This window comes from Paramisgurnus dabryanus, chromosome 12 (assembly GCF_030506205.2).
Source record: "Paramisgurnus dabryanus chromosome 12, PD_genome_1.1, whole genome shotgun sequence".
In the NCBI taxonomy this organism is placed as follows: Eukaryota; Metazoa; Chordata; class Actinopteri; order Cypriniformes; family Cobitidae; genus Paramisgurnus; species Paramisgurnus dabryanus.
Window position 1 is genome coordinate 15,728,514 of NC_133348.1, and position 19,338 is coordinate 15,747,851.

The 19,338-nt window shown below is 36.2% G+C and overlaps 3 protein-coding genes across 8 annotated transcripts in view; 2 read left to right on the forward strand and 1 right to left on the reverse strand.

Moving 5' to 3' along the window:
* Positions 1-229: 229 nt before the first annotated feature.
* kif25 (kinesin family member 25) lies at positions 230-11,173 on the forward strand. The gene is made up of 15 exons (XM_065256703.2): positions 230-711; positions 1,898-1,963; positions 2,469-2,588; positions 2,691-2,829; positions 4,214-4,317; positions 4,794-4,879; positions 5,054-5,093; positions 5,892-5,959; positions 6,050-6,124; positions 8,680-8,823; positions 8,925-9,101; positions 9,338-9,492; positions 9,995-10,219; positions 10,317-10,472; positions 10,778-11,173. Exons 1-15 carry the CDS (start codon positions 643-645, stop codon positions 10,927-10,929), a joined length of 1,776 nt encoding a protein of 591 aa, XP_065112775.1. The 5' UTR covers positions 230-642; the 3' UTR covers positions 10,930-11,173.
* A 1,581-nt stretch (positions 11,174-12,754) lies between these two features.
* hebp2 (heme binding protein 2) lies at positions 12,755-15,870 on the forward strand. The gene is made up of 5 exons (XM_065256822.1): positions 12,755-12,911; positions 13,176-13,262; positions 13,566-13,698; positions 14,763-14,943; positions 15,211-15,870. Exons 2-5 carry the CDS (start codon positions 13,188-13,190, stop codon positions 15,389-15,391), a joined length of 570 nt encoding a protein of 189 aa, XP_065112894.1. The 5' UTR covers positions 12,755-12,911; positions 13,176-13,187; the 3' UTR covers positions 15,392-15,870.
* A 1,017-nt stretch (positions 15,871-16,887) lies between these two features.
* The window catches only part of nhsl1b (NHS-like 1b), a 93,727-nt gene continuing 91,276 nt past the window's right edge, over positions 16,888-19,338 (reverse strand). For all 6 annotated transcript variants that reach the window (XM_073811412.1, XM_073811413.1, XM_065256826.2 and 3 more), the window contains one exon: positions 16,888-19,067. In XM_073811412.1, the coding sequence (XP_073667513.1) occupies positions 18,434-19,067 (634 nt within the window). In that variant the 3' untranslated portion in view covers positions 16,888-18,433. The remainder of the gene's footprint in view (positions 19,068-19,338) is intronic.

The window sequence follows — 19,338 nt, forward strand, 5'->3', positions numbered from 1 at the left end:
TCGTCCCATCATCATTGGCCTGTTAAGAATTATCAAAGTATTGCAAAAGCATTCATAAAACTCATGCAACTTTAAATAACAGTCAAACAATACATATTCTATAACCACACGCGAAAAATATCGTAGTATACTACACTTGAACCCTACTAAAACAAATATTGAAGTATAGTATGAATATTCAAGTGCAGTAGTACAACAGTTTACTTTTGTAAATACTAAGATATACTGCAATATTTTTTCATGTGGGAATGTATACAAATACACTAGATTACAAATAGCTGTTTACCATTCAAAACTATTGCAAAATGTATTTATGTACTGAGCGTTTGGCCTTATTAGTTACTAGGATCTATGGTTAAATTTAGATTTTATCCGTTAATTCCCATTCTCCAAATAACATTCCACCAATAGAAAGAGACCATTATGGTTTCCATGATAAAAACCAATACAATTCCCATTTTAACCATTAAATCCAATATAATTATGTTGAAGGGATGGTAGTTCAGAACCGGAGCTCGGCCAATAGGTAAATTAGTGTGCGCTCAGGAAGGTAATCGGATTACAGTTGTCCAATGAAAAACCACATGAGCATCAACTGTCCATCACTACAGTATAAATGCTTTCATTCATTTTGTGTTCAAAATGCCGCACTTTATCAATCGAGACCAGATATTTGCGCATCAAGTCCATCTGTTAGAGCATAAACTACGGGTGAGTTTGTTTTAATAATACAGTATTACCTGAGTTTTAAACAGAGAGTGATCTAAATCTAGATGAAAAACGCTGTAGTAAGGTAAACTGAAGTAATGTGTAGTATATAGTTATTGAACTGTGTTAATGTATAGGCCTGCCTACTATTGTTAACAATAATGAACTGACAAGCTCTGTATACTTTAATGTTTACTATAAGTTATCTATAGTGTATATTACAGTTTACCATAAAGTAGTTTACTGATATGGGAGAGAATGTCTTTTCATCTTGTTGTCTCTTGTTGTCTATATAAAGTTGTTATATTATTGTTGCATTATGTCTTTAATCGTAAGAATGTTATGATTTTAGGTCGTGCATCATCAGCACCCTTAGGGGTCCCTGGTGGTATTACTAGGGGCCCTCCAAATATTCTTTGAATTCAAAATATTTTTGGTGGGTGGGGGCGACATTAAGCAAAAAATATATTAAAAGGCTAATAATACAAATTTGATTAAATTATAAAAAACTTGATAAGATAAAGGTTCCCATGTTAAAATCTATTCAGTAAATTATGTTTTACTGTATGTAGTATGTTAACAGAATGTGTAGGCTATATCAAACATGATTGTTTAAATATCTTTGTAACATAGACATCTCATAACATAGTTTATAAATCCAGTCTTAATTTGATACATATACAGCAGTTGGAGTCCCTGGTCCTCCTCTTTATCCATCAAGGGGTCCTTGGCCTGATATAGGTTATAGGCCTCTATAGTGTATTATCAAACTACGTAATTATTCAGTAACATGGTAGATCATTACAATGTTCCCTAAGTACAAGAATTATACCATCCCTACACGGTACATTAATGATAATGTCATGAACATGATAATGTCATAAGTTTTTGTAAGGGGCGATGTGACGAAATAGACAAGACATCATTTTTGGACCTTGCATCATAAAATAATAAATGTATAGGCTCTGATGATGACTATATTATGTTCCCAAATATAGCTGCAGATGTTATTAAAGCTTATAATTGATTTTGCGAAGTGACCAGCTGAAGTTCACTTTAATTTATTATATCCATCTTACCGTATTAAAAGACTGTATATTATAGTATTACTACACTTTGTTAATGCATAATATTCTGCAGTATAGTAAATGCTAACAATACATGTGTATTAAAATTCTCTAATGTTTAGAGTAAGGAGGAGCGCATTTTGGAGTTGAAAACCGAAAATGCTCTTCTTCATCTGAGACTTACTGAGGTATGGACTGATATAGCAAATTTAGTATGAACTCCATGTCACTATGCTAATGGAGGTCAGTCATCCACTGCAGTTGGAGGTTTGACCCAACAGATGGTTTTACTACATGATAAGTGGCTTGCAGACAGACGACAGGTGCTTGCCAGTTTCACCTCATTTCCTCACCTGATTATTTTCTTAACTAGCAATAGACCATTTGAAAACTATGACTAGCTTTCATTAACAAATACAGTAGTAACATAATATTACCAATATTTTAAAAACATTGATAGTGACCAGCTTGAAGTTCACTTTATTTTATCTATTGTATAAAAAGACTGTATATTATAGTATTACTGCAACCCAAGGTATTTATGAATTATGATGAAGAAACAACTTCCTCAATGATATATGTTATTGTAGTCAATATAATATATTATATTTCAAAGTATTGGCAAAGTATAAGTAATTATTTATTATTTAAAAATAGCTTTCTCTGAATTTCTTTATGCCCCTTATTATTTAGTGTTTGGGCAGACTTCGTCATGAAAGGAACAAGGACATCCATGTCCAGAGACAGAAGCAGCAGTGGAAAGTGCAAAAGTCTACACACGTCGCTCTTTCCAAACTTCTGTCTGAAGTTCAGGTGATGGCATAAACATTTTAAAACAAATCTCTATATGTATTATTGTTTGTCCTTCCATCATTATCACAGCATGAATATCAAAATATTGGCTGGTTTTCTCAGGTGCTAAAAGAAGACTTGAAGGATGTTTTAACAATCTACATGGGGTTTGCCAAAGAACTGGAGGATCAAAGCAGACAGCTGTTGGAATTTGTGGGCACTGCTAAAAATGGTATTCAGAATTTCCAAAGTGAAATTAAAAGTAAGTATTATTAAGAGTGTATAGATATTGTATTTGTATACACGTAATGGTCTCATTTACTAATAATTGCTATTGCAGTTACTGTGTTCACCTACAAGTGGCACAGGCTCATGGGTATTCCTCGCAACATTTCATATTAAAGATTATGCTTAAAATTGTGAACTTAATTTCATGAATTTTGTTGGTGGATGTTAAATTAGTGTGATTTCTATAAAACTGATTATGCACAGGACTGATTATGAACCCATGTCTCCTCTGTTCCTTACGTCTCTGCTTCATGTTCACTAACATTCTCTCCTATTTAATCTTCAATCTCTCTCATTCTCTTTATTCTTCACCATCTGTCTCATCTCCCTTTGCTCTATCACAAAACAAAGCATGTTGTGACAGTAGTTATGTGATGTATTTAGAGATAATCCACAGATCCCACTCCCTTCCAACGTCTTCTCTAGGAAAAGCTGGAGTCAGCAGGGACAGTAAGGTCATGTGCCTTGTGCGTCATCTGCACGCCATGGTTACAAGCCTCCCATAGGGCCTGGGCATCTTATCCCTTGTCATTTATACAGTTGTAACTGCAAGACAAATCCCTTCCCTGTTATCTTTCAATATAAGTTATAGCATCTTTAAGTTTGACTTTATGGTTGTATTGAACAGGTGAATATTTTTTCCTACTATACTGTCAGACAGAATGGTCAAAAAAATCATCACAGTTTTTTGTGCCTAAAGAGTTAATATTAGTACCTCATCCTCAAAGATCATATTGGTACCCAACTGTATACATATCTATAGCTAAATTTTTAAAGGATACTGCCCTAGTGACAGTTAGGGGCCATTTTTTCTGACATTGTAGGGGTGCAGCAATTTGGACATATTTGGAGGATACCAATTTTTTTCCAAAAATAGGCTGATGCAAATTCAAATCACAATTTATTTATTAGGTATATAGATATTTTTATTGTGGGATTATAACCAGATATATGTTAGTTGGATGCATGAAGGCCTACATTATTACCACAATACAAATACATATTCTTTGTGTCTTGTTTCTGTGCTAGTAGATGATATGTTCATGGTTTATACTAAATCAATAATTTGCCAATTTATCAGTGTATTTTCATGCTAGACTAAACTTTCCAGCTGCAATGTCCCATGAAGAGATTAGTGACTAGTGACTAAAGAAAGGCCATTCATTGTCCATGCACTTCCCGTAAGCACAAAGTGAGAATCCCATTTGAAATAGCAAACTGTATCTCTCTTGATGCTTTTAAATACAACATAATATCTAATACAACAAATATCTAATTGGACCAAATCATTCTCTGATTAATGCACTAAAACTAAAACATTCATGTTAATGCACATTTGTGATGATATTTTTGTGTAGACCTGCAGGCTCGGGTAGCTGCACTTGAGCACTCTTTACAGCAGGAGCAGCAGAGGTGTGGAGAAGAGAGAGCGAGGAGAAGACTGCTTCACAACACCTTAGTTGTAAGGATTTTTACATTTATGCATTTGGCAGATGCTTTTATCCTTACAGTGCATTCAATGCACATTTCTTTATCAGTAGGTGTGTTACCTGGGATCGAACCCATGACTGATAAAGCAAAGCTTTACTAAAATACTATGGAACAAAATGGTGCTAAATAGCACTAAAAGCTTGTAATCAGGGAACCATTTCTAGTGATATATAGCACCTATATAGCACATATGCAGAACAGGGTGATATTGCACCACTATAGCAGCACTAATAGTTCTACACAGGTGCTACAGAGGTGCTAGTGGAACTTAAAACGGTTCCCCAGTGAATCACTGATTACAGAATTTTCATTTTGGGGTGAACTATCCCTTTAATGTTACAACGTTAAGCATATTTTTAGGTTGCATAATCCGCAAACAACATAATGTTTATTTTATAAATGTATTTGTTTCATTGTAAATTTGAGTAATAGGTTTCTCTCTTGTAGGAGTTGAGGGGTAATATAAGAGTTCACTGCAGGATCCGCCCAATTCTACCTTTTGATCACAGCCCAGGATCTCCTACAAACAATGGGTAGAACATTTTAAAACATTTTGCCTGAAAGGTGATAAAATGCATGCATATTGCATCTTATGAAATGTTTTTATATTAAAACAAAACATAACTTCTTTTAGGATTTAGGTTTATAAAGCAGTGTTTAAAGCAACATTCAGGAATGCCATTCAACATCATATGTTTTCTTTTAAGAGCCTCCTCATCTGAAGCAGTGGTCCAGGCCATCAATGATGTAAGTGAATTGATTATTTTTTATCTTTATGGGATCTAGGGGTGGGCGATAAACCGGTAAAATTTGTCAACAGGTAGAGATTTTGGACTATCTTCTATATCGAGATTACGCACCCACGTTGCTGTGCGCATGGTCACCGCAATTTTAAAACAAGTGATTTTATATAATATGATAAATTATTAATTATAATAATGTTTTAATATTATTTATTATCATTCTTTTATCACTATTTATCGTCAATGAGTTTAAGTTTTGTTTGTTTTTATCTTTTTTTATGTTATGCTTGTATAAGTTGTTTGTGAGAATTGTGAAAATTCTATAGCATTAAATATTTTAATAACATAAAAATCGTAGTAACAGATAAAAAATTAGATTTTTGGTAATTTCGCCCACCCCTTATGGGATCTATAAAATTGTAATGGCCACCATCAACATGCCTAGTATTAAACCCAGCATCTTTACTTATGGATTATTTCTCTTAAAGCAACACTATGTAGTTTTTTACCTTTAAATAATGTGTCTAAAATTATTTCAGTGATAGAACATCTTTTAACTGGACAAATTGTACTGTTGCTGCAACCTGAGCAGCCTCCTAGCTGCTACAAGCACACTCTGAAAGTGGCGGTGGAGGGTAGAGCACACAGCCCCGCCCCTCCCCCTGCCTGCAGAAGAGTGTCTGATACCAGGCACTGTTGCGCTTTTCAACCACATGGGGGAGCTGAAAGTCATTTTTACATGGAAACTACATAGTGTTGCTTTAAAACTATATAATAAAACTATTATAAACTTGTTTTACAGGATTCTGTTCTTGTGAACTGCACCAAAACCCCAAGTCCAGTAATGAACAAAATCTTTGAGTTTGAAAGGTATTTGGATCCTGCACTTAATTTCTGTTTAAAACAGCTACTATACTGTAGGTGTCTGATGTAAAGTGTCTAATATGATTTGGATTACAGAGTTCATGGTCCAGAGGATGACCAGGAGACGGTGTTTGAAGAAGTGAAACCCCTTGTAACATCTCTGCTTGATGGGTGAGTATTCTGTTCAACAAATCCACAGGCAGGTTGGGTGAATTTGTGCTTCACAGATGTGCTTTTGACTTAAATCCGGTCCAAATCCAACACATCTCTACTGCTCTTCCACAACCACTGTAGGAATTATGAACCCCAGTGCACACTACCTGCTGTTTTTCAGGCTACCTTCAGTGAAATTTAATATAGTCTGGGTAGAAATGTCTGTTATTGAGGTGTATTATTTTTTTTCTTCTCCTTATTTATTTTGACCTTTGTCAGATACATTAACTAAAGCAATTTTTCTTGTTGCTCTGTGCACCTTTATTATAGTTTCTGATTTTTTCCAACTTTCTGAGACAAATAAGAGCTGGGGTTCAGGTTCTGCTGGCAATGCATCTGTAGGGAAAAATAAATCAATAAATCTGATCTTAGAAACTGTTCAGAATGGCTGCTATAGGAGTAGTGTCAAGTTTTTTAGTCCTATAGTTTAAAGGAAAACACCACCGTTTTTCAATATTTTACTATGCTCTTACATATCTTTTTTCAATGCGTGCACTTCATATTTGCACAGCGCGTCGTGAATGTTTTATTTAGCATAGCACCATTAATTCCTTAGGATCCAAACATGGATGAATTTAGAAACCACCAAACACTTCCATATTTTCCCTATTTAGAGACTGTTACATTAGTTACACAAGTAAGTATGGTGGCACAAAACAAAATGTGGCAAGTTTTTGCAGATAAAAGTGAGAACTATATTGTATGGCGGAAGAGCACTTAGTTTGAACTACTTCGACCTTGGACGCAGTAATATTGAGATGGTCCTCACTGCGGAACACAACATCCAGGGGGCGGGGTTGGATCTAGATCCAACTCCTCCCACTTTATATACTTTGTTCCGCCAAATGAACCAGTATATTTGCATTGTTGCCGCCCGCAATTAGTTGCAACCTGTGGTCGCCAATGTTTGCTCTTATCAATTTAAGTGTACGTTTCATTAATAATATAGTTGAGAAAGATTCATAATTTAGAAAGTATCACAGTTAGGGGTACGGACATGTTCCCGACAGTTTGATATCACTGAAGGGATTTATTTGTACATTATCCCACTTATAACACAGCTATTCCTATACGAGTAAATATAAAAACACATTTATTTGATATATTTTATTAGCAAATAAAAAAAAGTAAACCATCTACGAGGGAAACCTGTTTCCTAATGGCTGTAAGCAAAGACGCGTTAAAACAAGTTCAAAGTCCATATATATTTATGCATATTTATACTGTATCCATTATTAATAGGTCTTAAACTGTATGTGGTAAGATTACTCATAGTAGGCTTACCCGAAATGTTTTACTCCAAAACATTATAGCAAAAAAACTTACATTTCACCCTAAAGGCACTACTTTTATTGTAGTCATAAGTAAAGTTAGTTTTCATGTCAAAATAATAACTTAATTTAGTTACGACTTAATGCGGAAATTGTAACGCAGCAACATGTGTATGGCGAGTCTTGTGGTAAAACTGCCGACCAATGGGATCTCTGGATCGGGATCCAGCTCCGCCCCTGGATCTAAATCCAACCCCGCCCCCTGGATGTCGCGTTCTGCAGTGAGGCGCTACTGGTAATATTGGCAAAATGTTTGAGCGAGAGGGGAAGTAGTGTCGAGGTTGAAATGCTGCAAACTAAGTGCTCTTTCACCATACAATATAGTTGTCATTTTATAACAGCTTAAAAGTCGCATAGTTTTATTTTGTGCCACCATACTTACTCGTGTAACTCCTCATGTAACAGTCTTTAAATAGGGAAAACATGGAAGTGTTTGGTGGCTTATAAATTCATCCCTGTTTGGATCCTATGGAATGAATGGGGAAATGCTAAATGCTAACACATTCATGACACGCTGTACAAAGATTAAGTGCATGCATTGAAAAAAGATAGGGATGTATTAATTCAGCTAAGTTGAGGTAAGAACATAGTAAAATATTGAAAAACGGTGGTGTTTTCCTTTAATTAAAGTGATAATTCACCTAAATTGAATGTTTATAACCAAACGAACCAGAAGCCCATTTGACTTCTCTAGTATTTTTTTTCCTAATGATATCCTAATATCCTGATATCCTAAAATTTGATATCAATCTGATCAGTTTGGTTGCAAACATACCTTAAAGTATCTTCCTTTGTGTTCATCAGAACAAAGTAATTTATACAGGTTTGTTACAACTAAACAGATAAATGAATAAATTATAATTTTTATAATTACGTTTTATTTATAACAATAGGTGACTAAAGACACTTAAATACAAACATTTTCCTCATTTTCATCCAAAAGAAAATGTTATTGTTCAGATGTTGATCTTTCATGGCTGATGTCAGTTTGTGACATTGTTGAGGCCTCTTCTGAATCTGTGGAGACATTTGTGAGTCTTTTTCTCAGGAGAAATATCTGAGACTCAAAGACAAAAAGTTTCCATTTGCTCTCCATTTAATCTCATTGATGTCTAGGTGAAATAACTGAGATATCAAGGAGATCTGTGAAGCATTGATGGGGCGTGTCTTTCTCATGGGCAGGTTTAATGTATGCATCATGGCATACGGACAGACAGGCAGTGGGAAGACGCATACGATGATCGGCTCTCAGTCTGAGGGTCTCACAGCAGCAGTGAAGGACTCTCAAAAGGGCATCGTTCCAAAAGCAGCCAAAGAACTCTTCAAGTAAACTCAACTAAAGTTAGCTACAATATCACATACAGAATTTAATATTCAGTCTGAAGACTGTCTGTCTGTCTGTCTGTCTGTATTGGTGGATGTTTTAGGCTGATCTCCGAGAAGCCTTCAGACATTCATACAGTGGAGATGTCTGTGGTGGAGGTCTATAATAATGAGGTTCTGGATCTGCTGGCCAGAGATGAAGATGGAGCTGCAGTTGGAGTAAAGAGAGAGGTTATCACCACCAGCACAGGCACAAGTGAAGTGCCCTGTTTAACATACGAGTGAGTGACAGCTTACATTTCTTTCTTAACATATAACATTCAAAGAGCATCTGGCTTGTTTATGTCTTTGAGGGGTATAAAGAAATGTATATGTGTATGTACTGTAGCTTACATTTAGACTGTTTTATTATGATTCATCTGCAGTCATCTATTTGTTTGTCTGCTTTTCTACTGTACTTTGAGCATTGAGGGATCTCAATAAGCGCACATGACTGTCATGTGTTTCTGTGTATCAGGCAGGTACGGAGTTCAGCAGAGGTGATGCAGCTGATCAACTCTGTGTTAAAACTAAGAGCTCACAGTCCCACCCTGGTGCACAGAGACTCTTCCAGATCTCATTTCATCGTCACTCTCACCGTCACCTCCAAAAGCCCAGATGCACTGACACTGGGTATGATGCATCTTCTGATACTGGGAATATTTCAAGTCAAGTCCTTTTATTAAACAGCTTTATTCTATAGTGTAAACAAGGAAGGCATTGAAGCTAACATACCGCAAAACTCTTTTAAATCTCACTCATTATCTTACTATCTTGCACACACACACACACACACACACACACACACACACACACACACACACACATATACACAAATATGACTGTTAAGCGAGACTTTAAGTGTATTATCTAAAGGCGCACACACTCAAACGGTCATTTTTGCATTTTGCAATTTTTTATTATTTGCACTGGATTAGTTATCTTCACACACACACACACACACATGTGGGTGTTCTTGGTAATCTGAAAAGAGAGCTTAATCCTCACTCCAAAGGTTTCTCACAGTAGCACTTATAAAACCACCATAAAACGAATTTATGTCTGTACTATAATACTTGTGTGAGGTAAAAACAATTGAATTCTTATTTTCTGGACTTGGTCTGATATATTGCAGCGCGCAGATTACAGAGTGCAAGGCAGGACGTCCGAAGGCTGTCTCAGAAGGAATGGTGGAGCCCGCGCTGCCGCAGGGCCGCCTCCTCTTCTACATCAAGCCCCGCCTCCTCGCCCTGCCACTCCCCTTGTCAGTCTCCATGCCCATCTCCCCGGCCCAGCATCACACAGACTCCCCTCAAGACCAAGCTTCAGTTGGTAGACCTGGCCGGGAGTGAGTGCGTGGGTGAGTCTGAAGAATGCAATGTGAATTACAATGCAATAAAACAATAATTCAGTTATCAGGATGTATCACTATTTTCTCCATACAACCCCTTGTTTAGGGATGTCAGGTGTGAGTGGTGCAGCTCTATGGGAGAGCTCCTGTATAAATCGCAGTCTGTCGGCTTTGTCTGATGTTCTGGGAGCTTTGGCCGAACAGCGACCCCACGTGCCCTATCGCAACAGCAAATTAACACATCTGCTGCAGGACGCCATAGGTAACAGCAGTCACTGTGAAGTTTACCTTATTTATTTTGTCAGATCCTATGTCCCATACAGTTAAAATCTATAACTTGAATGCACTGTACAGTAAGTTGTTTAGGATAAAAGGGAATGCCAAATGCATATATCTGAATATAATTAATCATATTAAGCATTGCATTTTCCACCTTTATCAGTGCTGCTCAAATTATTTGATATCCATAACACATATAAAAAAGGGCTGCTATTCAAAACCGGTATCCTGTCTCCACTCCAGAGCTTACCTGATCAATCATCCTACCTCTTTTTTTTTGTGCCACAGGAGGGGATGCCAAACTCCTGATAATGTTGTGTGTATCCCCCGCTCAACGCTTTCTCACAGAGTCCCTTCAGTGTCTGGGGTTTGGTGCCAGAGCCAGACAGGTCCAGAGAGAACCACCACGCAGAAAGAACACCGCTCTGAAGATAAAGTAACTTGGAGAAGTGACCAACAGTGAGATGTATTTGATGCAAAAGGCCATGAAGGAGAATGTTTATGCATTTTGATCATAAACTTGTGTTATTAGGGTGCTTGAGTCATATTGAAGTTATTTGTAAAATAGTGAAATATATGCACATACTGTATGTGGTTCTTTACCTAAAACTGATAGATGAGACTTGTTACATGCTATAAACAACAATAGTTGATTTCGTAGTGGCTTAAATGTATGCTTTTTGATATTAGTGATTTAGCCGTTTTTTTTTTTTAACATGACTGGTGTCGTCTTTGTGACTCTGTCTTTGTTCTTTAATGCACTTTGGAGATGTTTTACATATGTTTACATTTACTCTGATAGCAACACTTCATAAGATGATGTATGCCACTGTTCATAAATAAATGCTGGAGTATTATGCAGAATAAATGTTTTCAAGTATTATCTAACCTGACCATGTTTGAATCATTGCATATTAAAAATGTATTTCAATTAATTTTAAGTGATGAGCTATATTATTTCTCAGAAGTTTATATTTTCATGGCATTTTTATATGATTATATCTGGTTACACTTTACAATAAGGTTGTATTTGTTAGCAATAGTTCAATTCAATTAGTCTTTTATTGTCATTGTAAAGAAACATACAACGAAATTATAAACTTTCAGATGTATACAGTAAAAAAGTGCTTATGCACTAAAAATGTTTTTCAAGAAAAAAAATTCTTAGTATTTTTGTATTGTTTTCAGTAAAAATATCTAAAAATTCTTAAATTAAGATGCTTTTTCTTGATGAGCAAAACAACCCAAGAAAATAAGTCTATAGTTTTTAGACCAATATCAAATTTAAGTGATTTTGTGCATAAAACAAGCAAATAATTCTAAGATACTAAATCATTTATAAATCATTTATAAATACTAATTTTTTTCTTGAAAATAATTGTTTGCAGTGTATTTTCTTGATGAGAAAAATGACCTAGGAAAATAACTAGTTTTTAGACAAAAAAATCTGACAATGGAATAAGAATAAGAAAAAGTTTCTTGAATTAAGTGTTTATGAAAAAAAGTAAACTTATTTCAAGAAAAAAATTCTTATTCCATTGGCAGATTTTTTTGCTTGTTTTAAGCACAATTTTTTTTTGTCTAAAAACTAGACTTATTTTCCTAGATCATTTTGCTCATCAAGAAAATACATCTTAATTTAAAATGTTTTAGATATTTTTACTAAAACAAGACAAGATACTAAGAAAGTCATTTTTTTTTTGCAGTGCATAAGTGATAAATATACATTAAAGTGCACAGATGATATTGTCATTGAATATATGCTCTTGAATGTCAAGAATGTGTTGGTGTGTTTTTTTCATTTCAGTTAATGCATTAGCTAACATGAATTAACAATGAACAATACAGCATTTATTAGCTAATCTTAGCTTATATGTTCAGCATTTACTAATATATTTTAAAATCAAAAGTAACTGTTAATATTGGTAAATGCACAATGAACTAACATAAATAATTGTTCTGGCATTAACAAAAATGAATAAATGCTGAAAAAACTATATTGTTCATTATTAGTTCATGTTAGCTAATGCGTTTACTAATGCAACCTAGCTGTAAAGTGTTACCAGATATCTTCATTCTTGCATTTAAAAAGGCACAGACGTTGTTTCAATAGATCAACTGAACTAAAATGCTAAAAAAAAACTTATACAAATAAATGTATACTTTGAATATACTTTGAATCCACCACAGTCACTAGTGAAGCATTGATGGGGCGTGTCTTCTACGTTTACAGCCAATCAAAATCTTTTTTCAAGTGATGTAACATGAAAACACGGAAGTGCTCGCGTAAATGTTACTTAACCGTAAAGCTGTTACGTAGTGCTTGTATTTGTTATCTGCGTTATCTCGTCGTTATAACACGACTGTGGCGGATAAATAAACACGGTGCTGTTTTTTGTATATAACTCTAATCGACAGACAGGTGAGTTTATATTGCTGCAATAATGAGGTATGTATTTAATATAGGCTAGTATTGTGATTTTTAGTTAAATTATGAAAGATTTTGAAAAGTCATCTGAATGTCAAAAAGTGCCCAATTTTCACAGAAATTGCAATATGCATATTTTTTTTAAAGATCACGTCATTGATTGGGGCTAGTAGTAGTGTTAATGTAACGTTATCGTTTGTTTTTTACGACAAGATTGTGCGATTGTTCTGTTGTTAATGTTGAACAATATCGTTACAGTTTTGAGTCAAGATGCTTAAAGCCATGGGCCAAATTTTATTTTCTTCTGGATTACAGAACCCAAAGTTCACTCCACAAGAAAGCAAGGTTAGTAAATAACTGAAATCTAATACATAGCTTGTAACGTAAATATTTAATTTTGTTTTGTCAAAAGCTTTCAGATCCCCAAACCAAAGACTTACGTTATTGTTTGTTTAGCGTTTTGGTAGTGGTTTATTTTTATGACCCAGTATGTGAAAACCAGTTTTTTATTTGATTGTTTTTTATACATAAAATTATCCTACATAATGTAAACATTTTTAATATTGACTGATTATGGTCCTGTCAAAGATTAAAATTAATGATTGAAATCAAACTTTCATGAATTGAATTTGATTTTGTCTTTTACAGGGAGACTATGAGATCCGGACTTACCACGCAACAAAGTGGGTTAGCACAGCTGTCAATGGTATGGAGCAAGACCCAGCCTTTAGCACAGGCTTCAGGAGACTCTTCAAATACATCCAGGGAACAAATGAAAAAAGTAAGTGTGTATGTTTCTCTAAAGCAATGAATTGTAACCTTTTTGACTAGAATTGCCTCCATAATCCAATAATCCACAACAATAATTACAATTTCGAACCGTTAATATATTCTGGAGCTTGGCATATACTTATGTTTATGAATACAACCTTATTGTAAAGTGTTACTATATATATATATATATATATATATATATATATATATATATATATATATATATATATATATATATATATATATATAATATACTAATATCAGTTTATAGTTTTTAGACCAAAAATGTCAAATGTTATTTTGTGCATAAAACAAGCAAAAAAAATCTGCCAATGGGGTAAGCAAATTTTTCTTGAATTTTTCTTGAATTTAGTTTTTTTTTAAATGTTCAAGAGTTTTTGCTTACGCCATTGGCAGATTTTTTTGCTTGTATTATGCACAAAATCACATTTGACATTTTTGGTCAAAAAACTAGACTTATTTTCTTTTATTTTCGTTTTGGTCATCAAAATAAAGCATCTTAATTTAAGAATTTTTAGATATTATATACAAGACAAAAATACTAAGACATTTTTTTTCTTGAAAATAATTTTTTTTGCAGTGTAGAGCTGTGTGTAGAAACTCAAGATTATATACATTCATGCATAATGTCATAATATCTCCCTGCCTGCTACTGTTTTGTTATTGTTACACTTTCATTTAACTTACACGCAACGAAAAAGGTGTATAAAGTGTAAAATCTTATGCATGGAAGGATTGAAAGGATGATTTTTTATGTGCTGCATAATTTATGTGCACTTCAAGTAAAAAAAATCCTTGAACATGGCGTCCTAATAAAAAAATCATATCTCAGAAAGCCATTATGCTTATAAAAATCATGTGATAGACTGTTCTCACAGAAAAAGTTGTGTTAATGATTCACCAGAGGCATTAAACTGGCTAAATAGTTATAGCAGGATTTGTGTGGCCTCTGTATTTATAATCAGTGCATTTTTTTGCACCTCTAAAATTTAGTGATACATCTTTGATAAGCTTTATTTGAGCGGTTGTCCTGCTTTTTTATGTGTTAAGAGTGTAGCGTGGAGATGACTGCACCCGTGAGCTGTAAGATTGAACCTGGGGCTGGACCTGCTTGTGAGAGCACCTTCACTGTGTCCTTCTACATACCTGAGGAACATCAGACTGACCCACCTACACCTTCTGATGCAGATGTTTTCATCGAGAACAGACCAGAATTCACTGCATTTGTAAGGTATGTTTGTGACAATGGATTAACCTTGCATTGCCAGTGAAACTACATTACTTGGATATGTGACCCAGTCAACATGTGATTTACTGTTTTCTACATAAAATCATCCTACATAATGTGAACAGCATTTTGTGAAAAATAACCTTGATATATTTAATATTGACCTAGTAAGGTCTTGTCAAATGTTATGAGAGTATAACCTGGATTTCACAGACAGGGTCACATATTATGTTGTCGTCTTAACTTTTTCTTTGGGTTTTGCTCTTGTAGGACCTACGGAGGCTTCGCTAACAGCGTGAACAGCCATGAGGAGCTCCAGAAACTGATTGAGAGCCTCAATAAAGATGGAATGAAATTTAAGGAGGCCCCATATTACAGGGCAGGGTACGATAGCCCCTTTAAACTGACCAATCGCAAGAATGAGGTGTGGCTCATTAAAGATGAAGAGTAAAAAGCACTAGGGTCAAAAAATGCACTACGTCTCAGGTGATCAAAAAGAAGGTCAAATTTATTACAAATGTAACAACAGTTAATGTGTAGATGCTTTTTATTGTTATCACAAGTGCCTTAGATATTCTGTCATTTAACATTTACATTTATTTCAATGCTTTGTGTTACTTAAAATCAATCAACAGTGAAATCATACAAAGTGCATGTTGGTATAACTGCACAAGAGTTTGGATTTTGACACTAACTTTGAGGAACATGTTTTGCAAGGCGACTGACCCCCTTTTTTCAATACCGTGAAATCTGTTTTTGAGCCATTTATATTGCACTAAATCTAAACATTTATGGGAACAATGTTCTGGTCATGGTTTGATCTTAAGAACTGCACAATGTTAACTATCTAATTTTGTTATATTTACTCACCCATGCATTTAATGTACAATGTAATTTGGTCTGAAAGTAAAGGATTTTACTTACAACAAATGTTTGTTTCCGGTGTACTTTTTTCAGACAGTGGAGACATTTTTTATATATTTCAGATGTGTATTTCTCTGTGCTGTAAACAGGGTTCCCACAATTTAGTTAACTTCAAAATCAAGAACTTTCCAGGTCCAATACCCTCAAATTCAAGGACTAAATGTGGGAAAACATTTCAAGTGAGAGCAAGGTTACATCGTGTTACCTTTTAAGATACATTGTTACAATTCCCTTTCGAGGGAACTTGCGCTGCGTCACTGCGGTAACACTTTGGGGACACCTCCAGGGGTGAGTGTGTCTGAATGTGTATATCAAATTCAGCCAATGGTGAGGCTTAACGACAAAGACAGGGTGACGCAGGAGCCAGGAAGTATATCGCTATCTGAAATATTGCCAAAGACGGCGTTACAGGGACGCAGGAAGTATGGCAAGGGGGAAGCAGCGTCTCATTCTCTTCTCAGGGAACAACACGTTTTCATGTGTCAAACATAACTATGCAAAAAAGCATTTTGGTATGAATCAACATTTGCATACAGAAGATATAAGCATGTGTGTCTAGAATTTTTATGATATTATCCTACACTACACAGAAAATATGGATTTTGTTTTCAGAAAACTTCTTGCATATAATAGATTCAAGCACTTTCAATGACCTGTATCTATGTATGTATATTTTCAAAAACTTCCAGGGCCTTGAATTCGCCCCCCACTTTTAAGGATCAAGGATCCGTGGGAACCCTGTGTAAACAAGGATCCATATGATGCAACCACACATGCTTGTAATGCTTAAGATACATTTTTTCTTATCCAATGAATCGATATGAATTTTATAGTCACTGTATCAAGTTTTAAACAATAAATGATAGTCTATTCGGAGGATGGAGTAGTTAATAGTTAGTCATGACCTCCAAAACCGTTTAGAGTTGATGGACGGCTGCAGGTGCCATGGTGACGGCATATATGAGATTGTGGTTTGGAGACCTGACAGGTGGCAGTGAATCAAAGACAGAGACGAGACAGATGGACAGTTTAAATATCACCGTGTTTTATTACAGAGACATACTCCAGAGGGTTAGCGGCTTGCTTCCTCTTCGTCATTGTTAAGTTCATTTCGTTCTTCTGTTATTATTTTCCCATCCACATTTCTATTAGTGGGATGGAGCGCTGAAGGAACAGGCGAGACATTTTGCACAATGAACAGTCTGAGGATCTGTTTAATCACACTTTCACCTCCCACTACATTATTATATCAAACCACATTCTGGCTATTCTAAAATAAATACTCTACAAAAGGAAGCCACTCCTAGCAAAGGTGTCTAAAATGTACAAATTCTTTGAAAATAAGTTCAGGTTACTTAACATTTCTTTTAAGTATATACATAAAAACATTATAAAACGGCACAAGGAACGAACACAGGTTTGACGGGTAAACAGGACAGTTAGTTATTAAGCCTTGGTTATGTCCAAGCTTGTCTTTATCACTAGTAGCCAAAAGAACAGAACAACATTACCATCAGCCCTCATATTTCAGTCTTAGTGGGCAAACAAGTTAGACTGTCCTTTTTAAGTCTTTGGTAACTGAACGATTACAAGTAAAACCGGTCATTTGTTTCAAGTAAGTTTAACTTTCACACTTAAAATAACCAACACAGACACAATGAACAGTAAGACATTAAATGAGACGATGAACAGTGCAAACCTACACAACACCAGAAACCGAACATAAAAGGTTTTCCACAAACAAACCGTCATTACTCCAGTCTCACGTTATTTGATTCCTTTTCCATTCTGGACACTTCCGATGGACCGGTCTGAACAATAAACTGTGAGAAATAAACTCTTGGAGAAATCATACAGTGTGCTTTCACCGGTTAAACTCTGACCTGGCCCAGACAGGAGACGATGCCGGGCCGGATTCACGACAGAGCTGCTGACTTCGGCGCGGATCCGGCCCAGGGTCATCTGCTGTTTGGGGGTTTTCAAAGACCAGTGTGCAAAAACCAAAAGTTGGTAATAAAACAGCCTCAGTAAACTTTAAGACACACCCAGATTTCTTTTCGCAAAGCGTGGAAATAACAAGCAGTCTGCACTTGTCCATCAACTTGAACTACTCACTTAGTAACACTTAGTCACTTAGTAATTCCTTCATTACCACATTTCACATGCGTGTTAACTGCTTTACAAAAAAACCCACACACAAATCTGATTGAGAAGGTGAACATGAAGCTAAACAAAAGAACTGAACAGAAATAAATGCAGGGCTTTGGAAAGAGTCGTCTAGTGTTGCCACTGAAAGCAGATTTTCCTCTGAAAGAAGGCAAAATTTGATTAAATTACTGTAGAGCGACACATACAGTGGTATTCTGCCTACTGCTTGATCTGAATGCCTGATTTGCCAGAGCAACTTCAGATCCCAGCATGCCACACTGCAACTTCAGGAAAACCGCAGTGCAGCTTGGAGCGGCGGGCGGCAGGACCTTCTACAGAGTTTAACCTCTCCCGGTCTCCTGCCTCGGTCAATCTCTGGTGTCTTGTCGACATTGTGCCTTTGTCACCATGAGACAAGCATTTAACTGCTGCTCTGCTCGCATAAAGTGCTATTAGAGTCCTGAACTGGAGAAACAGAGCATGGCTCTTCACAGTACTCTCCACTCTCTGTAAGTTCTCCGTCCCTCTCGCAAATAACAGTCATTGGGCTACTGAGGATTCGACTGCGGGCGTTGTACTTGCTGCTGGCGGCAGAGGGCGGCGTGCGAGATCGGCCGTATTTCGGTCCGATTAGCGACGGTGAGGTCGAGAAGGGCGACCCCGGGGAGCATCTGGGTGACCAGTCGTCAGGCGACCTCTTGTTGCGGCCTGGAGAAGCGCAAGGGCTGTCGGGAGATGGCGTGGTTGGAGACGACGGGTCGAACGAGGAGTCCAAAGAGCGTGTCCGATGGAACCTCGGGTCGGTGGTGCGCAACATCTCGGCGGCAGACATTCTGAAGCTGGTCCCGGAGTGACTGCCTTTCTTTAGGAGAAGTGCCTTGAACGTGTCACTGCTGGTCGAGGATTTGCGAAGGTTACGCTGGATGGAGCCTGTCTGGCGATGCAGAGGGGAAGTCAGACTCGGGGCGGTTCCGGTAGGGGTAACCGGAGGTGACAAAGGACCTTGTGTGCGCTCCTCTTCAGATTCCTTGCGTCCTAGGACCTTTCGCTTTGACCTGGAAAATAAGAAGAATGGGAAATAAAAAAATTATTTAACACAGAAATTGTTTTTTTAAAAGGGGAATAAGCTCAAGGAACTTAATAGGTATATTAAGGTCAATGCAAGATTGGTAACCCTGCTTGTGAAACCCAGCTTAAAGGGACACTACACTTTTTTTTGAAAATAGGCTCATTTTCCTGCTCCCCTAGAGTAAAACATTTGATTTTTACCGTTTTGGAATCCATTCAGCCAATCTCCGGGTCTAGCGGGACCACTTTTAGCATAGC

What these genes read in the sequence shown, in the direction of transcription:
- kif25 (XM_065256703.2), top strand. Translation starts at nt 643, where the DNA reads ATGCCGCACTTTATCAATCGAGACCAGATATTTGCGCATCAAGTCCAT. An exon ending in TGTTAGAGCATAAACTACGG is followed by an intron (nt 712 to 1,897) that starts GTGAGTTTGTTT and finishes TCTAATGTTTAG; the next exon opens with AGTAAGGAGGAGCGCATTTT. An exon ending in GCAGCCAAAGAACTCTTCAA is followed by an intron (nt 8,824 to 8,924) that starts GTAAACTCAACT and finishes TGGATGTTTTAG; the next exon opens with GCTGATCTCCGAGAAGCCTT.
- hebp2 (XM_065256822.1), top strand. Translation starts at nt 13,188, where the DNA reads ATGCTTAAAGCCATGGGCCAAATTTTATTTTCTTCTGGATTACAGAAC. An exon ending in TCACTCCACAAGAAAGCAAG is followed by an intron (nt 13,263 to 13,565) that starts GTTAGTAAATAA and finishes TGTCTTTTACAG; the next exon opens with GGAGACTATGAGATCCGGAC. An exon ending in GAATTCACTGCATTTGTAAG is followed by an intron (nt 14,944 to 15,210) that starts GTATGTTTGTGA and finishes TTGCTCTTGTAG; the next exon opens with GACCTACGGAGGCTTCGCTA.